Consider the following 14,400-nt stretch of genomic DNA (forward strand, 5'->3'; position numbering starts at 1 on the left):
CCGCTCCTCTTGCTCCCTCTGCTATAACTCCGCAACTGGCCACACTCTCCAAGCTTCAGATTCTTTGCACACGGGTCTCTAGGCCCCATTGCAGACTGGGGGCTGGCTCCAATGTTCAGATCCAATTCTGAACATCCCCAGAGGGTGAAACCCTCCCCTTGGGGCTGAGCGTGCTGAAGCATCTCTTTAAGCGGCATGAAAAATGCATATTGTACCATACACATCCAAAATGGGAAATGAATGCCTAGGAAGGAGTGCTGCAGAAAGGGATCTGGGGGTCATAGTGGATCACAAGCTAAATATGAGTCAACACTGTAACACTTGCAAAAAAAGCAAACATCATACTGGGCTGTATTAGCAGGAGTGTTGTAAGCAAGACACAAGAAGTAATTCTTCCGCTCTACTCCGCACTGATTAGGCCTCAACTGGAGTATTGTGTCCAGTTCTGGGCGCCACATTTCAGGAAAGATGTGGACAAACTGGAGAAAGTCCAGAGAAGAGCAACAAAATGATGAAAGTCTAGAAAACATGACCCATGAGGGACGATTGAAAAAATTGGTCTTGTTTAGTCCAGAGAAGAGAAGACTGAGAGGGGACATGATAACAGTTTTCAAGTACATAAAAGGTTGTTACAAGGAAGAGGGAGAAAAATTGTTCTTCTTATCCCCTGAGGTTAGGACAAGAGGCAATGGGCTTAAATTGCAGCAAGGGCGGTTTAGGTTGAACATTAGGAAAAACTTCCTAACTGTTAGGGTGGTCAGCACTGGAATAAATTGACTATGGATGTTGTGGAATCTCCATCATTGGAGATTTTAAGAGCAGGTTAGACAAACACCTGTCAGGGATGGTCTAGATAATACTTAGTCCTGCCATGAGTGTAGGGCACTGGACTGGATGACCTCTTGAGGTCCCCTCCAGTCCTATGATTCTATGAACTGGGGTGTGTTCCTAATTAGGGTTATTTCTCTGGCACAGACCAACTTCAGTGGATGTGCGCCAGGACTATGGTGCAAGAGGCCCCTAGGCAGTGGGTGCAGAACCAATGTCGCCCTCAAATCCCCCAGCGATTCCTACCACTAAATGGGAGGGGCTGCGTGTTGTGGTGGTGGGTTGAGAGACCTAGTTGCGGCTGCTGTACATATTCCATTCAAAGCTAAAAGAGCATCCAGGTGCCAAAGTCAAGCACTCCAAAGTTAGAGAATTCATGAAGGTGGCCCATGCGACCTGAATTCAGCCCCCTTGTGCAAATGCATCATGAGACAGTCATTCATTACAGGATCACCTGCTATTTTGGCCACAGGACCCCTGCCTAGTTCAGTGTGCTGCATGAAAGGTGCTCATTGAATGGGTAGCTGTTCAATTGTTCTTTTTAACTTCCCCCTGCCGTGTGGCTCAAGATATTCTTTCCCATCCCAACCCTGCTCTGAATCCAGACTCATTCAGACTCAGTTTGCACATGCTCAGTAGAGCTTGGTTAGAGTTTGGCAGCTGAAATTGCTGAAAATTCCAGCCTCACTGAGCATGCTCCAGCCCCTCTCAGCTCCAAGCTGTGCACGTGCCATCCCCACAAAGGACTTTCCCTGCCATTGCTCCTCCCAGGTGTTAGGGGAGGCAGGTTGAATGGAGAGCATGGAGCCTGTCTCTCCTGTGCTCTCAATGCCTCCCTGCTGGCCCAAACAGTGTGGAGGGGAGGGAGGGAGAGTGTAACTGGAATGATTGAGAGGGGTGAAGATCAGGAGGGGGAAGGGAGAAGAGATGCAAAGTGGGGAGAGGGGCTGGTGTGTAACCACTAGAGCACGCTCCCCTGGAAACACCTTTGGGTTCATTTTAAACTGTCACAGTGTCACAGGACTGTGCAGCAGAGGCCTATTCTAAATTCTCTGACCTCTTCTGTCCTGGTTCAGTTCCCCTGCCCATCACCATGGAATCTGGCCACCTATACTGTGAGCATCCAAGCTCGCTGAGGGACCAGGATTGCTGGGATCTTTCCAAGTAAAGCAATTTTTTTACCTGGCAAAATGGCTTTCAAAACAGCTTCGAAAATGAATCCCCAAATGTATATGGTGTTTGTATACAGAGGTCTCCCCTGGCAACCAGTCCTCCTGTCCTGCTTCCTCTAGTGCTTCTTGCTGGGAGACGCTGGGGCTGGAGTAGCCAGGAGCTTCCCCCCATAGCCAGTGCTCCTGCCCCGCTCCCCACAGTGCCCCCTGCTGGGAGAGGCTGGCCGAATAGTGACCTGACCTCCCTTCCATACAGATCCTAGCTAGAGCTGGCTGCCATTCAGTGGGGTCTGAACTCTACTGTGGTCTATCCCACACGGATGCTGCCCATGCAGTCAATCCGCGGGCTGGCAGGCTCATTTGAAAGCCTCATGCTCTTGAATGAGCAGAATCCCTTTCCAGCGCCCATGGCCTGGGAATCTGGCAGCGACAGCTCAGTGTCTCCGTTACCACCGCCTGGATGTCGCACGCAGCAAGGATGAGGGGCCCCTGTGGGCGCTGGAGACAATGAACGGAAATGATCAGAGCCCGATCCCCACCCACATCCACCCCACCCTCTGCCACCTCTCCCCCATGTCACTCAAGAGCCCCCAAGATTCTCCAGACTGGGCCATGTAGCATTTCCCCCCTCCTTGTCCCCCCCCCACCCACCGCTCTCTCTAATTACCCACCATCCGCACAAGCCCCATCTTCATTTACCTCCGACTCATCTCATCTTATTTTTAGCCTCCCCTTCTTCCCTCACCCCCCCCCCCCCGCCAGCCTCCCTGTCTTGTCTCCTTTTTCCTTTCTTAATATGGTGATCAAGATGCCATCAAGTTGGACTGGAGGAGGAAAGGGGGCTGGGAGAAGAGGGGGGAGAGAGAGACAGAGAGGGGAGAGAAGGATCAAAAGGAGAAACTCTATCCACCCCACCCCACCCCCATTTTTTTTCTGCGTTAACGTGGGTCTTGGTGGGGGGTTGGCGAGGGGGTAGGGGTAGCCAGCTGGCGGGATGGAGGCATGAAACCGTTGCCTGTATATAAGGCTGTACGTCTGCCATATACATATATAGTCAGGGAGTGAAGGGGTGGGCTGCTGCAGGTGGGGCCAGGTTGCATGGGATACGACAGCCCTCCCCCCCGGACCCTCCCCCTCCACAAGCCTTTTTTATACCCTCCCTGTCTCTTTTCTTCTTTGCTTTTGAGACTCCCTGTCCCTCGGCTCAGCTGTCACCACCCCAGTGCTGCCCCCTCGGACGCCACCAGCCTGTGCCAGCTGAGAGCCACAGCAGCCTCCCACCCTGGTTCCCCGCCCACCTCCTGCCATAAAGAGAGCCGGACAGCAGGCCAGAGGAGCAAGGGGACAAGACAGGAGGGAAAGAAAGAGAGAGGGGAGCTTCAGGGCCACTTTTTTTTTCCTGCGCAGGGGGAGGGGGCAGGAAAGACAACCATTTCCCCCACTGGGAACTGCCATCCGGAGCATCTTTAATTCTCCGCCGGACCTGCCCCGCATCGGGATGAAGTGGTTCGGGCTGCTGCTGGTGCTGCTGCTGGCTGCGGTGAGCCATGGGGGCCAGGGCCAGGAAGGACTGGATTTCCCCGAGTACGATGGTATCGACCGCGTTGTCGACATCAATGCCAAGAACTACAAGTCGGTGCTGAAGAAGTTCAGCGTGCTAGCTCTGCTTTACCATGAGCCCGTGGGCGACGACAAGGCCTCGCAGAAGCAGTTCGAGCTGGAGGAGCTGATTTTAGAGGTAATGTTGGGGGATCGGCGGGGCGGGGAGAGAGGAGGGGTGGGGAGAAAGAACGAAAGAATGAACGGTTGATGCTTTCCAGGCTGGAGCCCTTTGAAATGGACCCAGGACCTTTGATCCATAACTGGATCAAGCTCTGGATTATACATGCGTGAGCCAATCCTGCCCTGGCTGCATATATAGGATCTGATGGGCTTTTTCTATATGTAGACCACTCTGCCTGCCTCTGAAACACAGCTGCCTCTGGGGTGGAAGGTGGCAACTGGAAGCAGGGCAGGGGGGTGAAGCTGCTGGAGCTGGGGGTGGAATTTAGGGAGGCCAATGAAAGTAATTGTTCCCCTGGCTGGAATGTGGCCCCGGGCTCTTGTGTCTTGTCTGCACTTGGGAGAAAGAGCCATGGGATTGTTAATGGCCAGCTGGCATTAGGTTCAAATACTGGGGGTGAGAGTGTTTCATACGCGTTCCAAGGCACAGGGAAAGTGACACCTACCAGTTAACAAAGCTACCAAAGAGGGTAATTATAAGTGAGCTTCTCTGTCTAGAACCCCTTGAAATACATGTCATGATGTGAAGTTTCCACCCCAGAACTGCCTCTGTCTATACTATAAAGGGGGCACCCCCCCACACACAAACACACAAACAATTGCACCTGTAGCTGGCCCAGGACCCCGGCTCAGCTGGCAGACCCGGCCTATGGCACGTGTCCTCAGTTAGCAGACTGTATGTCTGTATTTGTGCCTGGCTTTTCTTCAAGCACAAGTCTTGTGCTCTCTGGGGGCACTGAGATTCACTTTAACCCAGTGACATTTATTTCCCTTTTAACTTGATTGATGCTGACAGGGCAAGCGATTTGGAAAGAAATGTGAAAGGATGTAAGACCCCGGATTCTGAAACATCTGGAGAGAGTAGAAATGTCTGGTGCAGTCAAGTTGTGCGTCACCCTTACAAAGTATTTGAAAGCAAGGCCTGAAATGCTACAGTGTTACTGCAATGTGACAGCAGGGGTACGACTGTGTTATTACAATATTATCGCAGTGCCGCTATAACAGTGCAGCAGTCTGCATTCGACAAGAAAGGAACAGTACTGCAGTGTCATTAGAATGTTGCGACACTGTTATTACAATGTTATTACAGTGTTATTACAGTGTTATTACAGTGTTATTACAGTGTTATTACAGGGCTTAGCAAGTATTACTCCAGTGTTACTCCAGTGTTCTTTGTTACCATAGTATTGCAGAGTTACTACAATGTCATTGCAATGTCACTACAGTGTAACTAGTTTTATTACAGTATTACTGAAGTGTTGCTATGGCGTCACTATTGCATTATTACAGTGTTAGTCATGTCACTGTAATATCACGGCAAGGCTATTACAGTGCTTTGGAGACCTTTACTGTCGTATTTTTATAGGGGCGAAGAGGGACATGAGGAGCCCAGTGCATGTGCATGTGGAAGGACAGCAGTCTCTGTGCATTATGTACTGAACTAGGAGGGGGCGTTCTCCTAGGGAGGGTTGGGTTTCACCAGCTGGCGCCCAGCCGTGGGTGCCTCTCTGGGTCTATGAACCATTCCCAGAAGAAGGCTCTACATGTGCAGCTTCCAAACTTGGGATGGGTGCAGGAATGAGGTGCAGCCTGGCCCACCCCTCGCCCCCCCCCCCCCGCGCACACACACACACACACCCCTGCCCTGGAAGGCTTGCCTCCTGGAATAGTGTCCCTCTGGATCCTGAGTCTGCAGCAAGAGCGCTGGGAGGATGTGTGACTGCTGTCGCCTCAGGCCAGCAGCCCACCCTGAAACAGAATCAACGGCAAGAGTTGGTTCAAGAGATGGTGCACAGTTTGGTGCAATTTTTTTGTGCTTTCCTCTCATGCATCCTGCATCTGCCGTGTTGTAGATGGGTCTAAATGAGCCATGCGTCTAAGCCACTAAGACAGGAGTCAGCTTATGGATTGCTAGGCTGTTAGAGTATATGGCATGAGACACAATATCAGAGAAGATGGACCATTGGCATCTTCCAATAGGCCAAGAGCCAGGATGCTTTACTAAATGGACCACTGATGCATTTCAGTATGGCAGGAGTGGGGCTACAAGGCTAAGAGGGGCCACTGTTCTCCGCAGATGTGGCCAGTGCAATGTGCTTGTGAATAGTCTGTTCCATCACGGTCTGTTGGTGTTACAGATAGATAGATAGAGGGGTGTATGAGGATAGATAGATGTGTTCAGGGAAGAGTCATGTACAAAGTAGATTTTATAGCCCAGGGCCTTCTCCATGAGGAAGGGGTGATCAGAAGAGCTTGAGGTTTCTGCATCCAGCCTTGCACCCAACCAGAGGAAACTGCCTTCAGCTGGGGCCCAGAAGGGCAGGTGATGGGCGACCTGGGGAGGGAGGAGACAAAAGGTGGTGCTGGCCCCCTCCAGCATCTGTTCTCTGTTTGCTGTGCTGAGGGGAGTTTGTTCCACTGCCTTCCTGCGATGTGTGTCTGCGAGGAGAACACACTGGGGCAGCTGGACACACACAGAGACTCTCAGGTCTCTCAGGCTTCCCAGCCTGTGCTGCCTACATCGCTGCGAAGTCCGGGACTGGATTAAGCAGCCAGGGGAAGTGGTTGATGACCACACTACAGAGCCTAGCTCAGTGTGGCCCCAGCTGGCTGAGCTGAGTTGGGACACGGCTCCGTGGGGGTTGAGTCTAAGCGATGTTTATCGCCGTCTGGTCTGGTAGAGGGTTTGAATGCAGACCCCTCTCCCCAGACCTCAGGTCTGAGCAAGCCCATCCGCTGGGCTGGGCCAGATCCTGAGTCCATCACTGCAGCGCGGGTCCATCTCTGGTCCACAGAAGGACAGGACAGCTTGAGGGACTCATTATGGGGCCTGGAGCCTTTCACCTCTAGGTCACTCAGCCCAGGGTGGCACTGACTGAATGGAGCTTCTTGGCGGCCTTTTGGCAGGTGTGAAATGGGACTCTTTTCAGATGCCCACAGCACAAAATCCCTCCCACAGTGGCCCCAGCCCAGCAGAGAGGTGGGGTGCACTAGTGAACAGGGCACAAGGCTGGGAGCTGCAAAACCTGGGCGCTATTCCTGTGTGATGTCACACACACACCCCTCTCTTTTCACTCCCTCCCTTTGTCAGTCTGTGAGCTCTGTGGGGCAGGGACTGTATCTCACTCTGTCGATGGGCACCGCCCCGCACATTGGGGCACTGACCTTCGCTGGCAGCTCTAGATGCTACCATAATGGCCCTGTGTATTGGACTCCTCCAAGTCAGGGGCAGGGTCCTATGGCAGAGCCATAGGGGCAAAGCTGCCCATACGGCCCTTGACGTGTGGGGAGACACAGGCCTCGGCACCCCACAGCTGCCAATCTAACACCTTCCATGAGCACCCTCTTCTGCCTAGTCTTGCATCAACTGTGCAATGTATTTATATCTCTGAACTTACCACAGGTCTAATTATATCCTGCTCTTTAACTGCACGAGTCCCCAGGAGGAGTAGGTTGCAGCATGTTTGGTGAGCCGAGTGGTTTCCTATGAAGCCCTGTAGCCGGAGGGTAATTAGCTCAGTGGTTGTTCGCTCTGAGAGGGAGGGGTGTTGTACAGTTTGGAGGCTGTTGCCAGGTTTTGGAGGCATGTTATGGAGGTATTGTGTCAGGTGGAGAGGCTCTGCGGGAGAATCAGCTCTTGCCATGGGCTTAACAAGGGTCCCTTGGGTCTTGCAGGACCAGGCCAACAAGACACTTGCCCGTGGGAGCAGCTTTCAGCCAGGAATGGGAGATCATGATTGAGTTAGTGCCTGGGACCTGCTGCAGAGATGTCACATTGCCCAGGGCCACCACAGGGAGGAGGGACCACTCCAGGGGCAGGCAATAGCAATGGCTGCTGGATGGGGAGCCCAAGAATGGCAGAGAAGGGAGCTGAGTCCTGGCCGTCCATCTCCAGGGTGCACTTCTGTCCTGCACAGCTCTCACTGGAGCCACTTTGGCTACGTGCCCTCCCCTCTGGAGGGATCCAGCTGACCCCTTGGTGCTCAGCTTTCCTGGCTCTCTCTGAATGATCCTAGCTACGAGTGGGACCAGAGAATGCTTGGAAGATCCAGCTGAGATGAGAACCTGATGCTGCTTATGTGCCATCCAAATGTCTCCAGCTGCAAACCTCTCACCAGTGCAGCGTCTCTCACAGGACCTTCAGTGCCTCCTGCTTCTGGCCCGCACTAAGGACTGACTAGGCCACAGAGACCCAACTCCCCTGCCATCCCTCCAGGGCAGGGCTGAGGCAGAAGGTATGGCTCGGAGCTTAGCTATCAGACCTTTCCCTCTGACTACGCCCCAGCCATGGGGCCTTGCTCCTGCTTCTGGGTCTAAGTTCTGTGAGGCAGCGGCACAGTGCAAAAGACATCAGCCCTACCCCCCTTCACTGTCCCCAGGGCCTGCCGCTCAGGGCTGTTCTCCTTCACCTGTCACCGAGACTCGAATTCATGGGGCATAATTAATGTTTGCGAAGGGCTGCATAGCTGCTTGGATTGGGGCACTGGAGACAGGCAGGGTGGATTTTCCAGGAACACTCAGTATTCTCCTAATGCTGCTTCCATTGACGTAAGCAGGGAGATTTACCAATGGGACATTAAGGGAGAAGGGTTGGGCCGACGCCATGGACGTCACTGGGAGCAGGGTCAGGCCAACACTGAGGGCTTCTGAAAATCCCCCCCATAAATGATGCTGTACAGATGGGCCTGGCTCTCCTAGTTCAGCTCCAGAGCCCCTTTGTGTCTGGACGAGTTACTGGTTCGATCCTTGATTTTGGTCCAGCCCATTCTATTGTTACAGACAAACCGTAAAATCAGGATTCCAATCCGGGCTCAGATTCCAGCTCCTCCCTCCCCTCACCATGTTTGGACCACTTGGACTCAGGCATCCGATGGCAGCATCCCACTGGTGCTGTGCCTTGAAAATCCTGCCTCACCTCCAGCAATACGGGCCGGATTCAGTGACAGCACAGGGAAGGCCCTTTGGTTCAACAGGCTTTGGGCCAGGCCTCAAATTAGCAGGCTGAGCAAAAGAACTTCTAAGAAAATGACGGAGCCATTCTTGAAATGCAGCTGTAGCCTTCCCCTCTCGGACACCCAGAAGCAGGGAGTACCAAAGATTATCTCCATAGAATCATAGAATCATAGAACATCAGGGTTGGAAGGGACCTCAGGAGGTCATCTAGTCCAACCTCCTGCTCAAAGCAGGACCAATCCCCAATTAAATCATCCCAGCCAGGGCTTTGTCAAGCCTGACCTTAAAAACTTCTAAGGAAGGAGATTCTACCACCTCCCTAGGTAACGCATTCCAGTGTTTCACCACCCTCCTAGTGAAAAAGTTTTTCCTAATATCCAACCTAAACCTCCCCCACTTCAACTTGAGACCATTACTCCTTGTCCTGTCCTCTTCTACCACTGAGAATAGTCTAGAACCATCCTCTCTGGAACCACCTCTCAGGTAGTTGAAAACAGCTATCAAATCCCACCTCATTCTTCTCTTCTGCAGACTAAACATTCCCAGTTCCCTCAGCCTCTCCTCATAAGTCATGTGTTCCAGACCCCTAATCATTTTTGTTGCCCTTCGCTGGACTCTCTCCAATTTATCCACATCCTTCTTGTAGTGTGGGGCCCAAAACTGGACACAGTACTCCAGATGAGGCCTCACCAATGTCGAATAGAGGGGGACGATCATGTCCCTCGATTTGCTCGCTATGCCCCTACTTATACATCCCAAAATGCCATTGGCCTTCTTGCCAACAAGGGCACACTGCTGACTCATATCCAGCTTCTCGTCCACTGTCACCCCTAGGTCCTTTTCCACAGAACTGCTGCCTAGCCATTCGGTCCCTAGTCTGTAGCTGTGCGTTGGGTTCTTCCGTCCTAAGTGCAGGACTCTGCACTTATCCTTATTGAACCTCATCAGATTTCTTTTGGCCCAATCCTCCAATTTGTCTAGGTTCCTCTGTATCCTATCCCTGCCCTCCAGCGTATCTACCACTCCTCTCAGTTTGGCATCATCCGCAAATTTGCTGAGAGTGCAATCCACACCATCCTCCAGATCATTTATGAAGATATTGAACAAAACCGGCCCCAGGACCGACCCTTGGGGCACTCCACTTGACACCGGCTGCCAACTAGACATGGAGCCATTGATCACTACCCGTTGAGCCCGACAATCTAGCCAACTTTCTACCCACCTTATAGTGCATTCATCCAGCCCATACTTCTTTAACTTGCTGACAAAAATACTGTGGGAGACCGTGTCAAAAGCTTTGCTAAAGTTAAGAAACAATACATCCACTGCTTTCCCTTCATCCACAGAACCAGTAATCTCATCATAGAAGGCGATTAGATTAGTCAGGCATGACCTTCCCTTGGTGAATCCATGCTGACTGTTCCTGATCACTTTCCTCTCATGTAAGTGCTTCAGGATTGATTCTTTGAGGACCTGCTCCATGATTTTTCTGGGGACTGAGGTGAGGCTGACTGGCCGGTAGTTCCCAGGATCCTCCTTTTTCCCTTTTTTAAAGATTGGCACTACATTAGCCTTTTTCCAATCATCCGGGACTTCCCCCGTTCGCCACGAGTTTTCAAAGATAATGGCCAATGGCTCTGCAATCACAGCCGCCAATTCCTTCAGCACTCTCGGATGCAACTCGTCCGGCCCCATGGACTTGTGCACGTCCAGCTTTTCTAAATAGTCCCTAACCACCTCTTTCTCCACAGAGGGCTGGCCATCTCTTCCCCATTGTGTGATGCCCAGCGCAGCAGTCTGAGAGCTGACCTTGTTAGTGAAGACAGGGGCAAAAAAAGCATTAGCTTTTTCCACATCCTCTGTCACTAGGCTGCCTCCCTCATTCAGTAAGGGGCCCACACTTTCCTTGGCTTTCTTCTTGTTGCCAACATACCTGAAGAAACCCTTCGTGTTACTCTTGACATCTCTCGCTAGCTGCAGCTCCAGGTGCGATTTGGCCCTCCTGATTTCATTCCTACATGCCCGAGCAATATTTTTATACTCTTCCCTGGTCATACGTCCAACCTTCTACTTCTTGTAAGCTTCTTTTTTATGTTTAAGATCCGCTAGGATTTCACTGTTAAGCCAAGCTGGTCGCCTGCCATATTTACTATTCTTTCGACACATTGGGATGGTTTGTCCCTGTAACCTCAACAGGGAGTCCTTGAAATACAGCCAGCTCTCCTGGAGTCCTTTCCCCTTCATGTTAGTCCCCCAGGGGATCCTACCCATCTGTTCCCTGAGGGAGTCAAAGTCTGCTTTCCTGAAGTCCAGGGTCCGTATCCTGCTGCTTACCTTTCTTCCCTGTGTCAGGATCCTGAATTCAACCAACTCATGGTCACTGCCTCCCTGATTCCCATCCACTTTTGCTTCCCCCACTAACTATTCCCGGTTTGTGAGCAGCAGGTCAAGAAAAGCTGCCCCCCTAGTTGGCTCCTCTAGCACTTGCACCAGGAAATTGTCCCCTACGCTTTCCAAAAACTTCCTGGATTGTCTATGCACCGCTGTATTGCTCTCCCAGCAGATATCAGGAAAATTAAAGTCACCCATGAGAACCAGGGCGTGTCAAGTTCTGCAGGCTGCCCTCCACCAGCCTTTTCATTTCCTGACGCGTCCTGCTCGGTCTCCTATCATGGGACATTTTAAACGGATCATTCGTCACTACGCTCTGTATGACAGTACACTCGCTTTATTGGCTAGAAGTAGCGTAGGCACCAGAGCTGTGGAAATTATTGTGTCAGCAGACTGGAAACTTTGTCATATTTCACCGGGTTTCCTCGCTGCGGCTGTTTTGTCTTCAAAAGCACGTGGGGGGTTCTGAACAGGATCAAATGTTTTTTTTTTTGTCAAAATATGAGAAACTGTCATTTCCAAATTTCAGTGGGTTGTTTTTTGGCACAGGAGTAGCACCAGTTTTGACTGAAATGTTTGTATCTGTGTGTGTTGGTGTGTGTCTTGTGTCTATGTAAGTATGAGGGGACTCAAGTGTCAATGGACATGTGTGTCTATGTGCGTTGTGTGTCTATGTGTTTGTGTTGTGTGTGGTGGGGTGAATGTATAGTGTGTTTGTGTGGATGACCATGTGTTGTGTGTCTGTGTGGGTGAGCGTGTGTTGTGTGTCCGTGTGTATTGTGTGTTTGTGTGGTGAACATGTGTTCTGTATCTATGTGCATGTTGTGTGTCTGTGTGTCGGTGAGTGCGTTGTTTGTGTGGGTGAGCATGTGTTGTAGTTGTCTGTGTGTGTTGTGCATCTGTGGGCATAAGTGTAGTGTGTGCCTGTGTGAGCGGGTGTTGTGTGTCTCTGTGTGTGTCTGTGTATTGTGTGTTTGTGTGGGTGAGCACGTGCTGTGTGCCTATGTGTATGTTGTGTGTCTGTAAGGGGGGGTGAGCATGAGTCAGTGAGCGTATTGTGTGTTTGTGTGGGTCACCATGTCTTGTGTTTCTATGTGCAGGTGGCGGGTGCGCTAGGGGGCGTTCTCCCCTCTGGGTCTGTCCTAGCCCCAGTTCCCTAGCGCAGTGCTAGGGGGCGCTCTCCCCTCTGGGTCTGTCCCAGCCCCAGTTCCCTAGCGCAGTGCTAGGGGGCGCTCTCCCCTCTGGGTCTGTCCCAGCCCCAGTTCCCTAGCGCAGTGCTAGGGGGCGCTCTCCCCTCTGGGTCTGTCCCAGCCCCAGTTCCCTAGCGCAGTGCTAGGGGGCGCTCTCCCCCTCTGGCTTCATCCTGGCCCCAGTTCCCTAGCGCAGTGCTAGGGGGCGCTCTCCCCCTCTGGCTCCATCCTGGCCCCAGTTTCCTGGCACAGTGCTACAGGTATTGTGCTGCACGGAGAAGAGTGGGTGACTCAGCAGGGAGCACATAGACTCAGTAATGACCAATGTGCCCATGCCACACTAGTGGGTGCTGCGCTGCAGGGAGACCCCAGCTTTGGGATGAGACAGAACCACAGTGCTCAGTACAGAGCCCGTGGCACTGATCCCTGGAGTCAGAGTGTTAGCCCTAGTGTCCTGGCCAAAGAAACACAGTCCACCTCTGTAAAATTACCCTCCAGTTTCGGCAGGATAGGCATTTTTCTTCCCTTCCCATCCCTGACAGCTGGGTAAGTCTGTGCCGTGCTGCTGTTAAACAGCAGTTCTGTCGCTCCCCCCGCCACACCGGTAGCTGTATTTCAGTGCGGGTGAAATGACACAGTTCTAGAACCCTTTAGAAAAAAGCAAAGGAGGACTTGTGTCACCTTCGAGACTAACAAATTTATTTGAGCATGAGCTTTCGTGAGCTACCGCTCACTTCATCGGAGGTTTGTTTCGACATCAAAGTAGGCTAACAAGTCTCTGCTTCCCCCAGCTATCCCCCCATCCATGAGCGCGCCAGTGAGTGTAGCTGAAGCTGCTGAACATTTGCATGTTGTTGCTTTTTCCGAACACTGTGTGTGGCCCAGATTGTGGAGTCGATTCTGACAGTACAATCAAACCACTAGCAGGAGCGAGGAAGGGTTTAAAAAGAAAAGGAGGACTTGTGGCACCTTAGAGACTAACAAATTTATTTGAGCATAAGCTTTCATGAGCTACAGCTCACTTCATCGGATACATGCAGTGGAAAATACAATGGGGAGATTTATATATATACAGGGTTTAAAGTGGGTGAAACATTCAGTGGTGGCTAAGTTGGGCTGTCACCACTAGAGGGCACTGTGATCTCTCTCGCGCGCGCACACACACTGACTAGCAGGCTAATAGCCTGCCCCACACATTTGCACTGCTGGACCCCCTGGCTCCCTTCTTCTTTTGGCCTCTGAGTTCATAAGCAGAAGATGCAGTTGTTGCTCCCTATTCTAGTTGTCCTCTAGCCACCTTGTTCCCCCTTGCCCAGCGTAGCCCCTTCACTTGGAGTTCTGGTTCCCAGCAAAGATTGGGGGCCGCACTAGTTTCTGGGTTAAAAATGGAACCCTTCTGCCAGGCATAGTCGGCAGTGCCAAGGGCTGGGTTCACTATCTAGGGGTTCCTTTGTAACAATACAACACACAACTGGCTCAAGCCCCTACCCACTTCACCTCCCACCCTGGGGGGGGAACGGGCACCTCAGCTGCTCGCTGAACCATCAGCGGCTCACTCTGCCCCTGCCTTCGCCACTGTAACCTCTGGGATGTCTTGGGGTCCCATCACTTAGCACAGCTCTCAGTGATTTCAGGTGGTAGCAGGGGAGCCTCGCTGCAGGCTGGGCAGTCTCTTTCACCAGAAACAATGGCCCATAGCGGGTCTAATGCTTAGACCTGATTATAAGAGATTTCAGCTGCAGTGATCCACAGCAAAAAGACTCTTCATTGAGTCTTAATCAGCTCGCTCATTATACAGTGGAGAGGAAGAGAGTTACAGGATGTCTAGAGCCTTCAGACAAAGCCCAACACAACCGCCAAGTAGAAACACCTTACCTCACTGGGCTTACGTACCCCTACGCCCTGCTGAACGAGTGCAGTTTAGTTGAGGGTGAACCCCTCAATCAGGGCAGGCCATGCACAGTTCTGCTCCCCTTGGTTCACACAACCAGAATAATACTTTAAGACGACTAAGGGGGGATATGATAGACTGGTGCGGAGAAAGTGAATAAGGAAGTGTTATTTACTCCTTCTCATAACACAAG

The 14,400-nt window shown here is 51.8% G+C and overlaps 1 protein-coding gene across 1 annotated transcript in view; it reads left to right on the forward strand.

The window, feature by feature from the left end:
• Nucleotides 1–3,498: 3,498 nt before the first annotated feature.
• CASQ1 (calsequestrin 1) overlaps nt 3,499–14,400 on the forward strand; it is a 34,322-nt gene continuing 23,420 nt past the window's right edge. The window contains exon 1 of the mRNA XM_073322582.2: nt 3,499–3,738. Within this exon, the coding sequence (XP_073178683.1) occupies nt 3,499–3,738 (240 nt within the window). The remainder of the gene's footprint in view (nt 3,739–14,400) is intronic.

The sequence above is a fragment of the Lepidochelys kempii genome, chromosome 24, assembly GCF_965140285.1.
Source record: "Lepidochelys kempii isolate rLepKem1 chromosome 24, rLepKem1.hap1, whole genome shotgun sequence".
Lineage (NCBI taxonomy): Eukaryota > Metazoa > Chordata > Testudines > Cheloniidae > Lepidochelys > Lepidochelys kempii.